Consider the following 22,183-nt stretch of genomic DNA (forward strand, 5'->3'; position numbering starts at 1 on the left):
TCTAGTATCCAAAATTTATAAAGAGATTGTTCAACTCAACAACAAAAAGACAGCCAACCCTATTAGAAAATGGGAAAAAGACTTGAACAGACACCTCTCAGAGGAGGAAATACAAATGGCCAAAAGGCACATGAAGAGATGCTCAATGTCCCTGGCCATTAGAGAAATGCAAATCAAAACCACAATGAGATATCATCTCACACCCACCAGAATGGCCATTATCAACAAAACAGAAAATGACAAGTGCTGGAGAGGATGTGGAGAAAGAGGCACACTTATCCACTGTTGGTGGGAATGTCAAATGGTGCAACCACTGTGGAAGGCAGTTTGGTGGTTCCTCAAAAAGCTGAATATAGAATTGCCATGTGACCCAGCAATACCATTGCTAGGTATCTACTCAAAGGACTTAAGGGCAAAGACACAAACAGACATTTGCACACCAATGTTTATAGCAATTGTTATTTACAATTGCAAAGAGATGGAAACAGCCAAAATGTCCATCAACAGACGAGTGGCTAAACAAACTGTGGTATATACATACGATGAAATATTATGCAGCTTTAAGACAGAATAAACTTATGAAGCATGTAATAACATGGATGGACTTAAGAGAACATTATGCTGAGTGAGTCTAGCTAAATACTAAAGGACAAATACTGTATCGTCCCACTGATGTGAATCAACATTCGTGAATTAACTTGGAATATGTCATTGGGAACAGAAACCAGCAGGAGTTAGAAACAGGGTAAGATAATGGGTAATTGGAGCTGAAGGGATACAGACTGTGCAACAGGACTAGATACAAAAACTCAAAAATGGACAGCACAATAATACCTAATTGTAAAGTAATTATGTTAAAACACTGAATGAAGCTGCATCTGAGCTATAGGTTTCTTTTTTGTTTGTCTGTCTTTTTTTTCTTATTCTTTTCTTCTTTTTACTATTATTATTATCTTTATTTTTTTCTCTATATTAACATTCTATATCTTTTTCTGTTGTTTTGCTAGTTCTTTTCCTAAATCGATACAAATGTACTAAGAAATGATGATCATGCATCTATGTCATGATGTTAAGAATTACTGATTGCATACGTAGAATGGAATGATTTCGAAATGTTGTGTTAATTTCTTTTTATTCTTTAATAAAAATAATAAATAAATAAATCAATAAATAAATAATGGGGAACAAATGTTAAAATTTAATAGATTGAAATGCTAGTGATCAATGAAAGGGAGGGGTAAGGAGTATGGTGTGTGTTCTAGTTTGCTAGCTGCCAGAATGCAATATACCAGAAATGGAATGGCTTTTTAAAAGGGGAATTTAGTAAGTTGCTAGTTTACAGTTCTAAGGCCAAGAAAATATCCCATTAAACCAAGTCTATAGAAATGTCCAATCTAAGGCATCCAGGGAAAGATACCTTAATTCAAGAAGGCAAATGAAGTCCAGGGTTTCTTTCTGAAGTCGAAGGGCACGTGGCCAGCACAGTCACACAGTCAGTGTTTCTCTCTCATCTTGAAAGGCACATGATCGATACGGTCAGGGTTCCTCTGTCATCTGAAAGGGTACATGGAAAGCATGGCATCAACTGCTAGCTTCTTTTCCTGGCTTCCTGTTTCATGAAGCTCCCCGGGAGGCATGTTCCTTCTTTTCATCTCCAAAGGTCACTGGCTGGTGGACCTGCTTCTTGTGGCTATGTTGTTCTGCTCCGCTCTCTCTGAATCTCTTTCTTTCTCCATAATGTTTCCTCTTCCATAGGACTCCAGGAACTAATTAAGACCCACCCAAATGGGTGGAGACTCGTCTCCGGCTAATCCCATTTAACAACCACTCTTGATTAAATCACGTCTCCAGGAAGATGATCTGATTACAGTTTCAAACATACAGTATTGAATAGGGATTATTCTACCTTTATGAAATGGGATTTTGATTAAAACATGGCTTTTCTAGGGTACCTACATCCTTTGAAACCAGCACAGTATGTATAGATTTTTTTTCCGTTTTCTTTTTATTTATTTTTCTGAATTGATGCAAATGTTCTAAGAAATGATCATGATGATGAATATACAACTATATGATGATATTGTGAGTTATCGATTATATATCAAGAATGGGATGATCATATGGTAAGAATGTTTGTGTTTGTGTATTGTTATGTTTAAAAAATAAATAATGAAAAAAAAAGACCACTAGAAGGACTACTATTTAAAAAATGGAAAATTATAAGTATTAGAATGCAGAGAAACAGGAACATCTTTCCTTCTGGGAGTGTAAAATACACATCCACCATGGAGGACAGTTTGGCAGTTTCTTAGAAAGTTAAGTATAGAATGACCATATAATCCAGCTATCCCATTCTAGGTATATATCTGTATTAGTTTGTTAAGCTGTCAAAATGCAATATACCCAAAATGGACTCGCTTTTATAAAGGGAATTTATTGCATTACAAATTTACAGTTCTAAGACCAGAAAATGTCCAAAGCATGGCACCAACAAGAGATTACCTTCCCTCAAGAAAGGCTGATGCTGTCCGAAACACCTCTTTTCAGCTGGGAAGGTTTGTGGCTAGCATTTGCTGGTCCCTTGCTCCTGGGCTTCATTGCTTTCAGTCTCTGTTTCATACAGTTTCCTCTCTAAGCATCTTTAGGCCTTCACTTAGTGCCTCAGGACCACAGCTCTGGTTTCTGACTTGCTTAGCATCTCATGGGAGGGCAGATGGTGACATCTGCTGGGCTCTGCTCATGTCTGGGCATCTGCTTTCTCTGTTGGCACACCAGCCTTCTCCAAACATTGGTGTCTCTGTCAGCTCTGAAGCAGCTGTTCTCCAATGTCTGCATCTGAGATTTCTCTAAAGTGTTTCCCCTTTTAAAGGACTCTAGTAAACTAATCAAGACCCACCTTGAATGGGTGGAGTCACATCTCCATCTAATCAGAAGGTCACACCCTACAATAATGAATCAGGATTAAAAGAAATGGCTGCCCGCACAAGATTGGATCAGGGTTAAAACATGGCTTTTCTGGGGTACATAATAGTTTCAAACTAGCATAATATACAAAAGAATTAAAAGAAGGGACTTGAACAGATATTTGCACGCTCATGTTCATAGTGGCATTTTTCACAGTCATAGATAGAAGCAACCCAAGTATCCGTCAACCGATGAATGGCTAAATAAAATGTGGTATATACATATAAGAGAATATTATTCACCCATAAAAGGAATGAAGCACTGATACATACAACCACATGGATGAACCTTGAAGAAACATGTTCAGTGAAACAAGCCAGACACAGAAGAGCAAATATTGTATGATATCACTGATTTGAAATAATTAGAATAAGCAAATTCATAGAGTCAGAAACTAGAACATAGTTACCAGGGGTTGTGGTAGGGGTAGTTAATAACGCTTAAAATATAGAGAGTTTCTATTTGGGACAATGGAAAAATAATGTATCATTGTGATGTTAGCCCAACATTGTGAACATAATTAACAATACTCTATTGTATATTTGAATGTGATTATAAAGGGAAATTTTCGGTTATATATATGTTACTAGAATAAAAATTATATTAAAATTAAGACTGTACGACAGAAACAATGGACCCTATTTTATATGATAGACTGTAATGAATAGTATAATTAGCATTTTTATAATTGTTACTTTTTATAATTTTAACAGTTTTATAATTGTTATGAATTACAATTCATAAATTAACAAATGTTCCACAGTAATGCAAGGTGGTAATTATAGGGTGGTATATAAGAACTCTGTATTTTATGAATGATTTTTCCATAAACCTAAAACTTATTCAAGATGTTTTTTTAAGTTGCTGAATTGGAGATTAAGGTGAGAGAATTGACTAAGGAAAAAAAAAAACTAAGGTATGAGTAAAAAAGATTTTCAAAAGTAGAAAAGACTGATGAAGAGACATAAACTTATGTTAAGTAATAAATGAGCAGGTATTAGACTCACAAAGAAAAATAGAGAAGCTTGGTAGATTTTGTGGGATGTTCATACCACATGTGCTATTCATGTTTTTCTTTCTTGAGTCCAGGAGTTCATTTTGAACTCTTTAGAGTTTTTAAGTTTCTTGCAGTCCCCACCGTCATCCCACCTTCCCATTAAAGAAGCTGACATGATTTAATATCTGCGAAAGGGCTGTTTCATAGGGGTTTTAGGATTTATGGTTTATTCCCACCAGTTTCACACTCAGCTAGGAACTGAAACAGACTGAATATATAAATGGGGTTTACTCTGCTATAGACTTATTAAAAAGGAGCAAGAGTTTTAAGTGCCAGTGACCATGCATTGGTAGCTACTGAGAGTTCTCTAGTGCTAATAGCCTAAAATATTATGTTCTGTGAATTGAACATTTTTAAATCCTCATCTTAGTTCATGTTAAATTGTGAATACATATGAAAGCAAGCAAGAGAAACGTCGCTCCCAGATTCATTGGTTTGTTTCCTTTCAAGAGATCCCAATAAAACACACAAGCATATTTCTTTCAAAAAGCTGTTTGCAAAGGTACATGATCAGGGACACATAAAACTCAGTATGGCAGATGTGAATTGTAACCTCACTGTTCAAAGACACAGAATTTATTTTGTTTAATGATGCTGTATTTTTTATTTGGTCGTATGCATGGGGCATGGGGGGAAGTGTCACTGACTAGGAGACTGGGATTACACTAAAAATAACACTTTACAGGGAGTTAATTCTAGTTTTAGCTCTGTCTCCCATCAGCTGCCGGACTTTGAATAAACCATGTTAAATCTCTGAGCTTTGATTCTATGTATCTATTCAACTGTGGCATTAAATGAGGACAGTGATTTCTTAGCATGGAATTTTATTTAAACGAAATCTTACACAGAATTACAAAGAAATGAAGCCTTTTACCACTAGCTCGCTGCTTAGGTCTGTAGAGTTTTCCTCTCATGCCTCTGTCCCTGATGAACACCAGATTAGGTAACTACATATTTTATTGTATTTTATCATATTTTTCATTCTTATCCTGAATCTGAATACTCAGGTATTCTTGGCGTCTTTTCTTTCTATCATGAAATTGTAAAATAACAGAGCAGGAAGGACCTTGGTATTTTTGTAATTCAGGTATCTTAATCCAAGACTCCCAGAAATTGTATACAGAATTTTGCATTTATAATATTTTCCTCTTAAGGAAAAGGTCTATTGCTTTCATCACATGCTACAAAAGATCCTGACCCTTTTGAAGATAGCAGTTATGCTCCTTCTAAAATTGATGCTAACCCATCTTCCCTTTAATAGTTCCTTGTATATAAATACTTACCCCCTTTCCCAACTAAACTGATTAACATTTCCTTTTCTCTACCCTGGACTAATCCATGGATCCCATGTTAGAACTTTTTTTGGCTAGTGCTTTTTAAAATATAATAGGCATACAGGTCACCTGGGATCTAGTTTAAAAATGCAGATTTTGATACAGTAGGTAAAGGATGAGTCTTGAGAATGCCCTTCTAACACATTTCCAGGTGACACTGTGCTAGATCACAGTTTAAGTAACTGAGGACTGAACTATATATATATATATCTTGAAGGAAGAGAGCTTTTTAAATCTTTGTTTTCCAGCACCTAGCAGTAGCTGATACATAAAACACAGTGTTTTTATTCTCACATTTTATTAGTTTATTCATTGGTTCATTCTTTCACTTCACCTGTAAACTTGAATGCCAAGTATTTGTCAAGCAGTAAACTACTTACTGGGAATAAAAAGATGATTAAGAATAAGTCTTGCATTCCTAATTTATAATTTTGCTTGGGAGACAAAGAAATTACATTTGGTTTTGTTGACCTTGAGATGCCAGCACTAAATAAGATGCTCAAGGATTAGGTAGATGAAGTCCTGTGGGACATCCAATAGTCAGTAGAAGTGGACTGTCCATTAATTACATAAACATGACCTATAGCTTCATTAACTTTGATCAATACATTGTACTTTTGTTTAAAATTTGTAATATTTCAAAAATCCCAGATTTTCTATTTCATGTGAAGAACTAGGCTTTAGATATATTGAAATTTGAAGTGAGAGAGGTACATAAAAGCAGAATGGTCTTGTAGGCATAGAAATATGGCTTTGGAGCTTAAATGATAGAGATGTTTAAAGCCATTTTTTAAACAGCAAAGCACCCAAACATGTCAGTTGTAACTATTTTGCGAATAAACATATAAGGAAAGAAAATTATCAGAGGAAGTCTTACCTATATTGTCATTTAGTCATACCATACTGTTGTATAGGTGAGATATGTGTTTGTTTTGCTTCCGTCACAATGTTAAAAATTGAATTTTTCCCCTAGTACTGTAAGCATATGATCTGATATTTTAAGAACAGTTTATAAAAAGTACAGATTAACAGAGTAATACCGATTTATAGATTTGTGCAATTAAGAAAGATGTTTATTATACATTCTTTAAATGGCAAGAAAAGAAGAAAGGAAATTACCCGTATAGCTAGGAAAATGGTTAAAGAGAACTATGAGTTGCCATTTGAACCAATGTTTAGAAAGAATTATTTTAATAACATAGAAAAATACTGTTAAGGAAAAAGAGCATCGTGTAAAATTGGAAATATCATGTGATCTCTGCCACATTAAAAGGAGCAAGTAAAAAGACTACAAGGGCAGCCTTATTCACCATAACCGAAGGTGTAAATAATAAATGTGTCTGTTAACAAATGAGTGGTTACATAAAATGTGATATATCCTATAATGGAATATTGTTCATTGGTAAAAGGAAATGAAGTTCTGATATGTGCTGAAACACAAATGAACCTTGAACACTGTACAAAGTAAAATAAGCCAGACACAAAAGAGAAAATATGCATACCACTGATATGACATATCTAGAATAAGATTCAAGAGGGGGCCAAGATGGCGGCTTAGTAAGGTGCGCGCGTCTTAGTTCCTCCACCAGAACAACTACTAAATAACCAGAAACAGTGCAGAACAGCTCCTGGGGCCATGGCAGGGATCGGACACACAGTGTACCCAGTCTGGATTGGCTGGTCCGGCTGCGAGAATCTGCTGCGGTGAGCTCCCTGAGCGGCGTGCACTTCCCCGGGCCGCAGTGGCTGGCAGCCGGTGCCCCTCCCTCCCTCCTTCCCGGACGGACTGGGAGTCTCAGAGAGGCGAGTGTCCCAAGCTGCGGCGGCCGGCGGCCGACACCCCTCCCTTGCGGGCGGCTTCCCTGACCAACTACGAGTCTCGGATCAGCGAGTTTCCCAGGCCGCGGCGACCGGTGCCCCTCCCCCACAGGCGGCTTCCCGGTCCGGCGGTGGGTCTCGGATTGTGAGTTTCCCAAGCCGCGGCTGGCGACCGGTGCCCCTCCCCCACAGGTGGCTACCCAGAGGGAAAGGAAAGAGTCTCCAAACAGTAGCGGGGACTGAGCCAAACCAAACACCAATAGTGGCATTAATGGACAAATTCTGACTACTAGAAGTAGGCCCCCAGCTCAAGCGAAACTGATTAAGGTGGAAGTCGCCTATTGGGCTAACTGAAAAGGAGGAAAGGGGGTGAAACAGAGCCTTCTGCGGCTGTTTCTACGGAGGCTCGGTTGCCTCTGGGCTCAGCACTGGGATTACACAAGGTGAAACTGCCCCAAACACAGAAACAGGCTGCTTTCAGGGCTCTCTACCACCTGAACCTTCCCCACGGGAGGGGTGAAATCCAACTCAGGTGGAGTCCCTCTCTCAGGGAATCCAGATCCCAGGACTTAGCAATTTGAAGCCATTAAAACCAGACTACAACCTTTCCTCTGTCTCCACCACGCGCACAGCAGGGAGAGCCTTTCGAAGTTAAAGGAGCCAGATATTGGGCAGGATAAGAAAAACAGAGCCCAGAGACTTCACAGAAAAGTCTTTCAACCTGCTGGGTCTCACACTCAGGTAAATCTGATTAAATGTCCAGACGCCAGCAAAAAATAACAAATCACACCAGGAAAATTGAAGGTATGGCCCAGTCAAAGGAACAAACCAATAGTTCAAATGAGATACAGGAGCTGAGATAACTAATTCTGAATATACGAACAGAAATGGAAAACCTCTTCAAAAACCAAATCAATAAATTGAGGGAGGACATGAAGAAGGCATGAGATGAACAAAAAGAAGAAATGGAAAGTCTGAAAAAACAAATCACAGAACTTATGGGAATGAAAGATACAGTAGAAGAGATGAAAAAAACAATGGAAACCTACAATGGAAGATTTCAAGAGACAGGGGTTAGAATTAGTGAACTGGAGGATGGAACATCTGAAATCCAAAAAGAAATAGAAACTATAGGGAAAAGGATGGAAAAATTTGAGCAGGGGCTCAGGGAATTGAATGATAATATGAAGCGCACAAATATACGTGTTGTGAGTGTCCCAGAAAGAGAAGAGAAGGGAAAAGGAGGAGAAAAACTAATGGAAGAAATTATCACTGAAAATTTCCCAACTCTTATGAAAGACCTAAAATTACAGATCCAAGAAGTGCAGCACACCCCAAAGAGAATAGACCCAAATAGGCGTTCTCCAAGACACTTACTAGTTAGAATGTCAGATGTCAAAGAGAAAGAGAGGATCTTGAAAGCAGCAAGAGAAAAGCAATCCATCACATACAAGGGAAACCCAATAAGACTATGTGTAGATTTCTCAGCAGAAACCATGGAAGCAAGAAAACAATGGGATGATATATTTAAATTACTAAAAGAGAAAAACTGCCAACCAAGACTTCTATATCCAGCAAAATTGTCCTTCAAAAATGAGGGAGAAATTAAAACATTTTCAGACAAAAAGTCACTGAGTGAATTTGTGACCAAGAGACCAGCTCTGCAAGAAATGCTAAAGGGAGCTCTAGAGTCAGATACGAAAAGACAGAAGAGAGAGGTGTGGAGAAGAGTGTAGAAAGAAGGAAAAGCAGATATGATATATATAATACAAAAGGCAAAATGGTGGAGGAAAGTATTACCCAAACAGTAATAACACTAAATGTTAATGGACTGAATTCCCCAATCAAAAGACATAGACTGGCAGAATGGATTAAAAAAACAGGATCCTTCTATATGCTGTCTACAGGAAACACATCTTAGACCCAAAGATAAACATAGGTTGAAAGTGAAAGGTTGGGAAAAGATATTTCATGCAAATAACAACCAGAAAAGAGCAGGAGTAGCTACACTAATATCCAAAACATTAGACCTCAAATGTAAAACAGTTAAAAGAGACAAAGAAGGACACTATCTACTAATAAAAGGAACAATTAAACAAGAAGACATAACAATCATAAATATTTACGCACCGAACCATAATTCCCCAAAATACGTGAGGAATACACTGCAAATACTGAAAAGGGAAATAGACACATCTACCATAGTAGTTGGAGACTTCAATTCCCCACTCTCATCAATGGACAGAACATCTAGACAGAGGATCAATAAAGAAACAGAGAATTTGAATATTACAATAAATGAGCTAGACTTAACAGACATTTATAGGACATTATATCCCACAACAGCAGGATACACCTTTTCTCAAGTGCTCATGGATCATTCTTAGATCATGTGCTGGGTCACAAAGCAAGTCTCAACAAATTTAAAAAAATTGAAACCATACAGAACACTTTCTCAGATCATAAAGGAATGAAGTTGGAAATCAATAATAGGCAGAATGCCAGAAAATTCACAAATACGTGGAGGCTCAACAACACACTGTTAAACAACCAGTGGGTCAAGGAAGAAATTACAAGAGAAATTAGTAAATATCTCGAGGCGAATGAAAATGAAAACACAACATATCAAAACCTATGGGACGCAGCAAAGGCAGTGCTAGGAGGGAAATTTATTGCCCTAAATGCCTATATCAAAAAAGAAGAAAGGGCAAAAATTCGGGAATTAACTGTCCACTTGGAAGAACTGGAGAAAGAACAGCAGCCTAACCCCAAAGCAAGCAAAAGGAAAGAAATAACAAAGATTAGAGCAGAAATAAATGATATTGAGAACATGAAAACAACAGAGAAAATCAATAAGACCAGAAGTTGGTTCTATGAGAAAATCAACAAGATTGATGGGCCCTTAGCAAGACTGACAAAAAGAAAAAAAGAAAAAGAGAGAGGACGCAAATAAATAAGATCAGAAATGGACGAGGAGACATAACCACTGACCTCACAGAAATAAAGGAGGTAATAACAGGATACTATGAACAACTTTATGCTAATAAATACAACAATGTAGATGAAATGGACAAGTTCCTAGAAAGGCATGAACAACCAACTTTGACTCAAGAAGAAATAGACAACCTCAACAAACCAATCACAAGTAAAGAAATTGAATCAGTCATTCAAAAGCTTCCCAAAAAGAAAAGTCCAGGACCAGACGGCTTCACATGTGAATTCTACCAAACATTCCAGAAAGAATTAGTACCAACTCTCCTCAAACTCTTCAAAAAAATCGAAGTGGAGGGAAAGCTACCTAATTCATTCTATGAAGCCAACATCACCCTTATACCAAAACCAAGCAAAGATATTACAAAAAAAGAAAACTACAATCTCTCTAATGAATATAGATGCAAAAATCCTCAACAAAATTCTAGCAAATCGAATCCAGCAACACATTAAAAGAATTATACATCATGACCAAGTAGGATTCATCCCAGGTATGCAAGGATGGTTCAACATAAGAAAATCAATTAATGTAATACACCATATCAACAAATCAAAGCAGAAAAATCACATGATCATCTCAATTGATGCAGAGAAGGCATTTGACAAGATTCAACATCCTTTCCTGTTGAAAACACTTCAAAGGATAGGAATACAAGGGAACTTCCTTAAAATGATAGAGGGAATATATGAAAAACCCACAGCTAATATCATCCTCAATGGGGAAAAATTGAAAACTTTCCCCCTAAGATCAGGAACAAGACAAGGATGTCCACTATCACCACTATTATTCAACATTGTGTTGGAGGTTCTAGCCAGAGCAATTAGACAAGAAAAAGAAATACAAGGCATCAAAATTGGAAAGGAAGAAGTAAAACTATCACTGTTTGCAGATGATATGATACTATACGTCGAAAACCCTTAAAAATCCACAACAAAACTACTAGAGCTAATAAATGAGTACAGCAAAGTAGCAGGTTACAAGATCAACATTCAAAAATCTGTAGTGTTTCTTTACACTAACAATGAACAAGGTGAGGGGGAAATTAAGAAACGAATTCCTTTTACAATTGCAACTAAAAGAATAAAATACTTAGGAATAAATTTAACTAAAGAGACAAAAGACCTATATAAAGAAAACTACAAAAAACTGTTAAAAGAAATTACAGAAGACCTAAATAGATGGAAGGGCATACCGTGTTCATGGATTGGAAGACTAAATATAGTTAAGATGTCAATTCTACCTAAATTGATTTATAGATTTAATGCAATACCAATCAAAATCCCAACAACTTGTTTTTCAGAAGTAGAAAAACCAATAAGCAAATTTATCTGGAAGGGCAGGGTGCCCCGAATTGCTAAAAGTATCTTGAGGAAAAAACACGAAGCTGGAGGTCTCACGCTGCCTGACTTTAAGGCATTTTATGAAGCCACAGTGGTCAAAACAGCATGGTATTGGCATAAAGATAGATATATCGACCAATGGAATCGAATAGAGTGCTCAGATATAGACCCTCTCATCTATGGACATTTGATCTTTGATAAGGCAGTCAAGCCAACTCACCTGGGACAGAACAGTCTCTTCAATAAATGGTGCCTAGAGAACTGGATATCCATATGCAAAAGAATGAAAGAGGACCCGTATCTTACACCCTATACAAAAGTTAACTCAAAATGGATCAGAGATCTAAACGTTAGGTCTAAGACCATAATACAGTTAGAGGAAAATGTAGGGAGATATCTTATGAATCTTATAATTGGAGGCGGTTTTATGGACCTTAAACCTAAAGGAAGAGCACTGAAGAAAGAAAGAAAGAAATGGGAGCTCCTCAAAATTAAACACTTTTGTGCATCAAAGAACTTCATCAAGAAAGTAGAAAGACAGCCTACACAATGGGTGACAATATTTGGAAATGACATATCAGATAAAGGTCTAGTATCCAGAATTTATAAAGAGATTGTTCAACTCAACAACAAAAAGACAGCCAATCCAATTACAAAATGGGAAAAAGACTTAAACAGACACCTCTCAGAAGAGGAAATACAAATGGCCAAAAGGCACATGAAGAGATGCTCAATGTCCCTGGCCATTAGAGAAATGCAAATCAAAACCACAATGAGATATCATCTCACACCCACCAGAATGGCCATTATCAACAAAACAGAAAATGACAAGTGCTGGAGAGGATGTGGAGAAAGAGGCACACTTATCCATTGTTGATGGGAATGTCAAATGGTGCAACCACTGTAGAATAAGCAGATTCATAGAGACAGTAGATAGATTAAAGTTTATTAGAGGCAAGGGGAATGAAGGATGGGAAGTTAATGCTTAAGGAATACAGAGTTTCTCTTTGGGTGATAAAAGAGCCTTAGTAATTAATGGTGGTAGTGGTTACACAACACTGTAAATGTAATTCATGCCACTGTATTTACACTAAAAAATGTTTAAATGGAATCTATATATTTCACCAATAATATGTATTCATTTTAAGACTAGAAGGAAATGCATCAAATTATGTCATCTTGGGTATTTAAGATTTAAGATAACATTTTCACAGTTTAATAGCATATATAAATATTTCCATAAAGAGGATTTTTAAATATGATGCATTTCATAGAAATAATAACATAATGAACTGTGGTTCTAGTAGCCTTTCTTATGCAAGAGTGAAAATTACTAGATTTTACTGTTCACCTAATGTTTCTATACAAACCTCTTTTTCTTTTAGCTATTAGCATAGTGGCACATACTCAGTTATATTTATCAGAATCATCCATGGATCTTTAAGAATAGCCATGCCTCCCTCACTCTCTCTAAGCCCAACTCTGTAAGTGAAACATTGCCCTCCCTGTACATGGGACATGACATCCAGGGGTGAAAATTTCCCTGGTGGCGTGGGAGATGACTCCCAGGATGAGTCTAGCCCTGGTACCGTGGGATCAACAATTCCATCCTGAGCACAAGGGGGAAAAGCAGTGTAACTAATAAAGTATCAGTTGCTGAAAGAATTCAAATAGAGTCGAGAGGCTACTCTGGAGGTCACACTTAAGAAAGCTTCAGTTAGACATTGCTACCTATCATAACTTCCCAAATCCCAACCAAAAGCATTCCAGCCAGTCCTAAAGAACACCTAGGGCAATATATAAGATTCTACAAAGGTTCCATGCACACTAGGGTAGCTTTCTAGAAACCTACAACCTCCGGGTGGGTACCAGGACCAGATAAGTCCTGAAACCTAGAGGGCTCAGCCTCTCCAGAACATCAGATAGTTCCATCTCCCTACCCCATATTATTGACAGCCCCTTCCAACATGAAAAAGTTGGAATGGCCATACCTCCAAACACCCCAAAGAGTGGAATAGAAAAATCAGAGGTGATGGTGAAGTTACAGAGAAGGTAGGGTTTAACAAACAAATATGATTGCTGAATCATTAAATTAGTATTTAGTCTCCAATATCTTAGAGCAGCTAGAAGTAAAAACCCAAACTCTGAAATCTGTTCTAACAGCTAATTGTGGTGCTGTGCTTTGAAATTTATTGCTTTTTTTGTATATATGTTATTTTTCACCAAAATTGATTGCGATGATTAAAAAAATATCTATTCCTTCTAGCCTCCTATATTCTGGAGCAGCTAGAAGAAAAAATCTGAGATGACAGTATGGTAGCCCATGACAAACTCTAGAATGTTCTGTAACTACTTGTTGAAGAGTGCTTTGAAAACTATTGCTTTTTTCTTTCTTTGCTTTATATATATATATATATATATATATATATATGTATATAGTATTATATTATACAGTAAAAAAAAGTTAAAAGGAAAAAATAGCCAGCCATGCCTCAGCCCTATCCCCAGAAATTCTGATTAAATAGATCAAGATTAGGGCCAGCATCCATATTTTTTTTAAAGCTCCACAGTTTTGAATACGCACCTTAGCTCAGAATTGTTGTCTTTAAGCAGAAGCTGTTTTATTATGATGCTTATCTCGTGTTTAACAGAAGCATGTATTAACTTTTTTTATTATCCTATTAGAGAAGTTGAAGGTTTACAAAATTCCCAGATATTCCCCTATTATTAATACTTTGCATTACTGTGGTCTTTTTCTTACAATCTATGAACAAATATTATTACAACTGTATTAACTGTTTTCCATAGTATACATTTGGGTTCACTATTTGTGTTGTACAACCGTATATGATTTTTTTTAAGTTTTTATTCTAGAGACATGTGGAACCTAAAATGTCCCCCTTTTAACCACATTCAAATATATAATTCAATGGTATAATTACATTCACAATTTTGTTGTACCATTACCACCATCCAATATCAAAACTATGCCATCACCCAAAATGGAAATTCTGTACCAGTTAAGCATTAGCTCTTCATTCCCTAACCCTATCCTGGCCCCTGTTAACCTGTGTTTGAGGTGCTAACTCTGGATTTGATTATTCTTATTTCATATCAGCGAGATCATTCAATAATATTTGTCCTTTTATGTCTGGCTTATTTCACTCAACATGATGACTTCAAGGAGGACTTTCTTCTGCCAGCTCTCAGCTTTTGAAATAGTATTTTAGAGACTTCACTTGCTTTTGGTTGTTCAACTTGAAAGCAGAGCCATTTTGAAGAGATGGGGGTGGTTGGGCTCCTCTGATCAAGATGCCTCGAAACAAGGAGCGGTGGAGTTTGAGAAGCCAGCAGCTTGGGGTTCTGAGACAGCAGCCCTATCAGCCATAGTGCCATGGGGGAGGATGTCAAACCCATGGGGTGGGTGGTTTCCGGATCCTTGGCTTCTCATTTGGCCCTGTTTCGACAGTGAACATGTCTCAGCCTGTCAGAAACAGGAAGGTCATTGATTGTTCACAGTTTCAGGAATTTGATGATGCTGATGAAAATTAGGGAAGAGATTACAGCCCTCTAACCAAGAAAATTCAGTCATCTCCCCAAGAAGCTAAAAATAAGAGGTGATCTGGAGAGAATTCACAGGAAGATAGTGAGGACTTAGAAGAAAAAGACGTGGAAATCAAGGATGGTTCTCATTCAGCAGAAGACAACAAAGATGAAAAAGATTATAAAAATATGCACTACCAACGGCAGGCAGAATTAAGAGCAGTTTCTAAACAAAGAGAAATGCTCATGGAACATATGAGCAGTGAAGAATAACCAGAAGAGGATGAAGCACCATTCCAAGAGAGAGATATTGCCAGCAATGAGGATTTCCTAATGGAAGATTATGATGATAGTGACTATGGCAGTTCAAAAAAGAAAATTAAAAAGATGCTTAAGAAGGCCGAACCTAAGGGAAAGTGGGTCACCCCACAGCTTCAAATGGAAAGACTCCTTCCCCCAATGAAGACAAGGAACCAGAAGGCCCTTCAGAAAACAAAGGGCCTGCAAGCCGTCCACCTGAAAAATCTGGGGAGAAAGGGTCTGAAGATGAAGCACAGTCTGGAAGTATTAAAAGTGATGATGGTCTGGGGAGAGATTTTATTTAAAAAAAAGGAAAGAAAACCTGCCTAAGATAGGACATGGTTTTGGCTATGGCTTGACTTATGGGCTTTGAATGTTTTTTTTCCATTTGTTGATGTATTTTCTCTTTTTTCTTAAAGAAAACTGTTGTATGTTTAAATTACCTTTTGTCTGTATGTCTTTTCTTTGCCACCCCTCCCTTCTAACCCCAGTGAAAGCCATGTCACATAATCACTGGATTGACTGTTTCATCTTTTTATTTTTAATGGAAGATATACCACAGTTGGAAAGCAATAAGATTTGAAGCAAACACTAAAAAAAATTGTCTTTTGCTAAATGGTAGCAAGGTGAACAGTAATCAAAAAAAGTATATAAGGGTTTTAGTTAGAGATTATTGCTTCTTCCTCTACCTGGACTTTTTTAGAAAATCAGTTGTCATTTAATATAAATTTGTGTCTATATACATGAGTATAGCTATCTGAAAATATCATGACTTTAAATTCCCACTGATGAGGCAGGTAGGAGATAAAAATGAATTCTGAATTATTACTGAAGGTATTCATGTTTTTTACCTGGGGAAGGGGATAGGGATTTTTTTTATTTTATCACTTGTTATCTTAAAGAGACTTGGAGTCAGTGATCCTTTTATCCTGCCACAGTCTTTAAGAAGCTTAAAAATGCAGAAGCACCAAAACTGAGATCACTCTTTATTTCAGATCTCATTCCATAATGGTTCATATTTTTTAAATATATATGTATGCATGGGTGGTTCAGTGGTAGAATGCTCACCTTTCATGTGGGAGACCCGGGTATAATTCCCAAACCATACAGCCCCCCCAAATATATATATATATATATATATATATATATATATATATGTATATTTGTTTAATATATATAAATAAATGTATATATAAAAATATATATCTACTCTGTTTTTTTAATAAGTTTATCAAGGAACAAAAAGAAAAAAAACCTTAGAATTTAAATGGCAAGATCAAGCTATGCATACATCACAGTAGATTTCTGTTCAAACTGACAGTGTTTAGGTTTTAAGCAAATGAAATGCCAGTTAACATAAAACTCGGAAAAGAAAAGAAAGAAGCATATTTGCATCACAGGAAATAAATCTAAGTATAAGGTCCATATATTGTTTCAGAGCCAGCTAGAAAAAAATTGCATAAAAATTCAATTTAATAATAATTTATATCCTAATTCGTGATGGTTTTGGCATATCTTTTTTTTCCCTAGTGAATGGAGTGCCATAGAAAAAGAAATGGGTGATGGGCTGCAGAGTGCTGGACATCATATGGATGTGTAAGTACTTAAGATTTTAATATAGAGCCTGATGTGAGTTTAGTGGTGAAATGTTGGTGACTATTCTCCTGTTTTTATCAAGTTTATTGATGTCTATATGCTGTGTTTACAAATCATACTTAATGACGTTTATCTTAGAAATTCAAGGCTAGTTTAACCTTTGAAAATTAGTCTAATTCACATATTAACAGAATAAATATCATATTTTAATACATCTAGAAAAGTAATTTGGAAATTTGGCAAATTCAGCAAACAAAAATTATCATCAAACTAAGAATAAAAGAGTTTCTTTAGACTAAAATCTACAGTTAAGATTGTACTTAATAGTGAATTACTGACATTTTCTCTTTAAATACCAGTAACAAGGTAAAATTGTCTGCTCTTACCACTTCTATTGAACATTGCACTAGAGGTTAAAGTCAGTGCAATGAGGCAAGAAAATTTGATTAGGATTAAAACATGGCTTTTGTAGGGTACATAAATCCTTTCAAACCAGCACAGTAGGGATTAACAAACAAGTATGATTGCTGAATCATTAAATTGATGTTTCTTTTGATCTCTAATATCTTGGAGTAGCTAGAAGTAAAAACCTAGAATTGTGGAATTGTAGCTCATTCCAATTCTGAAATCTGTTGTTCAACTTACTGTTGTGTTGTACTTTGAATTGTATTGCTTTTTTGTATATATGTTGTTTTTCACACAAAAAAAGTCAATTGTTCTTATATAGTAGCAGTAACTATTGGGAAATAAAATTTTAAAAAATACTATTTACCATAGTATCAGAAACATAATACTTTGGGATTAATTTAATGAAAGATATGAAAGACCTCTTACACTGAAAACTATATGAAATATTTTTTAAAGACCTAATAAATGGAGAGAGAAACCATGTTTATGGATTGAAAGACTCAGTATTATCTGTTCTCCTCAGATTGACTCTGTAGAGTTAGTGTAGTCCCAATCAAAAGTCCAGGAGATTTTTTTAACAGAAGTGAAAAGCTGATTCAAAAATTTATATGAAAATGCAAAGGATCTAGAATAGAGAAAATAATCTTGAAAAAAACAAAGCTGGAGAATATTATCTAATTTCAAGACTTTCTGTAAAGCTTCAGTTATAAAGGCTGGGGTATATATGACACCAAAAGGAAAGATAGAGGGTAAAAACTGGGAATGTATAACTTAGCAAAACCTAGTATGAACAATGATGATGATTAAATGTACAAATACAAGAAAGCTTTTACATGAGGGAGAACAAATTAATGTCACCATTGCAAGGCGTTAAAAAATGGTTTGATATTTGAAAAAATACAATTAATGCAAATTAGGGTCTACTGTTAACAGTAACATTATAATAATCTTTACAGTTCATTAATTGTAACAAAGGCAGGATACCAGATCTCAATATCTATAAGAGAGGGATATAAGGGAAGAGTGTGGGAATTTTTGTTTTTGCTGTTGTTTCTCCTTTCCACCCCCACCCCCTTCTTTCTTTGTGGAGAAACGGAATTGTTCCCATATTGATTGTGGTGCTTAGTAAATAACTGTGATTATACCAGGAACCATTGATTATATACTTAGAATGGATTGTATGTTGTGAATAAAACTGTTTAAAAAATAAACAGGGGTATTAGTGATAGACCCTTCCAATATCAAAAATTTAGAATTGCCATAGCCCAAAAACCCCTAAAGAGAGATATGGAAAGATCAAAGCTGATGGTGGAGTTATACATAGAAGATAGAATTTAACAAATGAATATGAATGCTGAATCATTAAATTGATATCTCTTTTAGTCTCCAGTATTTTAAAGCAGCTAGACTTGAAAACCTAAAATTGTGAAACTATAACCCATGTCAAACTCTGAAATATGTTCTACAACTAATTGTGGTGCTGTGCTTTGAAATTTATAGCTTTTTAAAATATATATGTTATTTTTCACAAACAAGGAAAAAAAGTCGATTGTGATGGTAAAAAGATATTTAAGCCCTTTGGCCTCCTATATTCTGGAGCAGCTAGAAGGAAAAATATAAGAGCATCATATGGTGGTCTGTGACACGCTCTGGGATCTGTCCTGTAACCATTTGTTGAAGAGTGCTTTGAGAACTATTGCTTTTTATTTCTTTGCTTTGTATATATGTTATACTTTACAGTAAAAAAAGTTAAAAAAAATAAACGGGGGGTGCAAGGGTAGTTCAGTGGTAGAATTCTCACCTGCCATGCTGGAGACTTGGGTTCAGTTCCCGGCCTATGCACTTCCCCAAAAGACAAACCAAGCAAGCAAAGAAAGAAAAACAAATGAAAATTCAACAGATGGTACCGCAGTAACAGGACTTACATAGAAAAAGAATGAAATGTGAGCCCTGCCATACAGTATACAAAAAGTAAATAAATAATAAATAAATAAAAATTTAAAATAAACAGAAAGATACAAGTGCTGAAAAAGATGTGGAGAGAGAGATGTACCTACTCACCATTGGTAGGGAAGTAAAATGGTGCAGCTCCTCTGGAGGGCAGTGTGGTGATTCCATAGGAGACTAAGTGTAGGATTGCCTTATGCTCCTGCAACCCCATTATTAGGTATATACTTGGAAGAACTGAAAGCAGGGATACTGGAATAGACCTTTGCATACTGGCAGCATTATTCATGATTGCCAGTGCATGGAGAGGGCCTAAGGGTACATTGACTGATGAATAGAAGGATGAACTGTGATGTATACATATGATGGAATACTGTGTGGCTGCAGAAAAGAATGAAGTCATGAGACATGAAACGAGGTGAATGATAAACCTTGAAGACATTATGTTGAGTGAAATAAGCCAGAACAACAATTATGTGGTCTCACTAATATACAGTAGCTATAATGAGCAAACTCTGAGAATTGAATTCAAGAGCATAGGTTATCAAAGTTTAAGTGGGCAGGGATTGGGCATTCAATGATTAAGGAGTACATAATGTTCAATAAGGCTCATTGTAAAGATTCCTAGACCATAAACTCTTAAAGCAGTCACATTTATTCCTCAGTTGAAACTGTTATTTCTAAATTCTTAGATGCTGTGCTCTTTGTGTATAACCTGGTGATTCCCTAGAGCTTTTGGTATCTGTGTGACACCTGAGACTCAGAATTAGAGTTCTGCAACTCTGAAAAGTCAGCATTATACCATACAGCAGCTGTTAAAGAAGCTGAAAAAGAGATCAGATTTCAGTTACAGATATCAGTGAAGCAGATCTGGTTAGGACTAAGGGAAATCAGAATACAAGGTAAAGAATACTATTGTCTGTATTTTAAAACTTCACCTTCAGTGTGAGATCAAAGGAAGAGATGTTTATTTTGTACAAAATTTACATTTTCTGTAGCACACTATCTAATTTAACCTATCTGGTCAGTTTATTTAAACAACCTAATTGCATAGAACCTAGAATAGGAAATGAGATCTTGTTATTCTGTACCAGTTAATATAATACCATGATACTTTCTAGAGTATTTGGGACAGAAAATAAAAAAGTAATTGCAAAGTCCTTTTGAGGAACTGGGAAGAAAATACAGAACCGTTAAACTTCCCTGTCTGGGGATTTCCTGATATCCTCTTGTGCTGGTTTAAAAGGATGTATGTCCCCTAGAAAACCCATGTCTTAATCAAAATCCCATTTCGTAAAGGCAGAATAATCCCTATTCATTACTGTATGTAATTAGATCATCTCCCTGGAGATGTAACCCAGTCAGACCCAGTCAGGAGTGGTTGTTAAGCTGGATTAGGGTAGATGTGTCTCCACCCCTTTGGGTGGGTCTTGATTAGTTTACTGGAGTCCTATAAAAGAGGAAATATTTTGAAGAATAAGATTCAGAGAGAACAGAAGGACATAGCCATGAGAAGCAGAGTCCATCAGGCAGCGACCTTTGGAAATGAAGAAAGAAAATGCCTCCCGGGAGCTTCGTGAAGGGAAACCAGGAGAGAAAGCTAACAGATGATGCCATATTTGCCACATGCCTTTCCAGCTGAGTAAGAAACCCTGACCATGCCATTCCATTTCTGGTATATTGCATTTAGGCAGCTAGCGAACTAGAACACCTCTCAAGATTTGGGCCTCCCAATATAATAAGCCAAGTCTTTGTTCTTGAGGCATGCCATTATGAAACTTATTTCTACAATGGTGAAGCTAAGCCTAATTATGCCTAGGAGTCACCCCCAGAGAACCTCTTTTTTTGCTCAGATGTGGCTTCTCTCTCTAAGCCAACTCTGCAGGTAAACTCCCTGCCCTCCCCACTAAGTGGGACATGATTCCCAGGGGTGTAAGTCTCTCTGGCAAGACAGGACATGACTCCCAGGGATGAGCCTGGCCCGGGCATCATGGGATTGAGAAAGCCTTCTTGACCAAAAGGAAAAGAGATGAAACAAAATAAAATGTCAGTGGCTAAGAGATTTCAAATACAGTTCAGATGTCATTCTAGAGGTTTTGTCTTATGCAGTCTTCAGCCATATATTGCAAATTGCCTCAGGATGCCAAGCTCCAACCAACAATATTTCTGAAAGAAATACCCTGAAGAAATACCCTAAAGAATACCCTGAGCTCTTTCTAAGACCAGAAAAGTTTTTCTTAGTGAGCTTATTTTGTCAGAAACTTAAGTCCTTCAGATTGTTTCTGTGCCAGATAAACCCTGAAATCCAGAGGTACTAGTCTGTGAGAATATAAACCACTTTCATTCTTCTACCCCTTTCATACCCCTTCCCAACATGAAAAAGTTAAAGTGGTCATTTCCCAGATACCCCTGAAGATTGAGAGAATGATCAGATGAGAGAGAGGAGGTATAACTGAGAAATTAGGATTTAACAAATGATTATGGCTACTGACTCATATAGATAGTTCTTTTTAGTTTCTGGTGTATTAGGTTAACCAGAAGGAAATACCTGAAATTGTTTAACTATAGTCCAGTAGCCTTGATCTTTGATAATGTTATTTAACTATATAGCTTTTATCATGTGACCATGTGATTGTAAAAATCTTGTGACTGGGACTCCCTTTATCCAGTTGTATGAGTAGGTGAGTAATAAAGACATGCATGAAAAAAGACAAAGCAGAGGACCTAAAAAGGAAATTTTTCCCATTGAAAAAATACCACAAACAAAGGGATCTTCAATGGTGCTTAGTCTAGCCTGATGGAGGAATCCCCTCTATCACATCCATGTCCAGTGACTGTCCAGCCTGTCATTAGAGATAGAAACCTTACTTTGCAGAGCATGTCT

At 36.5% G+C, this 22,183-nt stretch overlaps 1 protein-coding gene and 1 pseudogene across 1 annotated transcript in view; both read left to right on the forward strand.

Annotated features, from left to right (window-relative positions):
- SNX4 (sorting nexin 4) overlaps positions 1-22,183 on the forward strand; it is a 123,758-nt gene that overhangs the window by 89,763 nt on the left and 11,812 nt on the right. The window contains exon 9 of the mRNA XM_077118073.1: positions 16,879-16,944. Coding sequence (XP_076974188.1) covers positions 16,879-16,944 — 66 coding nt within the window. The remainder of the gene's footprint in view (positions 1-16,878; positions 16,945-22,183) is intronic.
- Positions 13,972-16,430, forward strand: LOC143647827 (nuclear ubiquitous casein and cyclin-dependent kinase substrate 1-like; annotated as a pseudogene).

Source organism: Tamandua tetradactyla, chromosome 10 (genome assembly GCF_023851605.1).
Source record: "Tamandua tetradactyla isolate mTamTet1 chromosome 10, mTamTet1.pri, whole genome shotgun sequence".
Classification (NCBI taxonomy): Eukaryota; Metazoa; Chordata; class Mammalia; order Pilosa; family Myrmecophagidae; genus Tamandua; species Tamandua tetradactyla.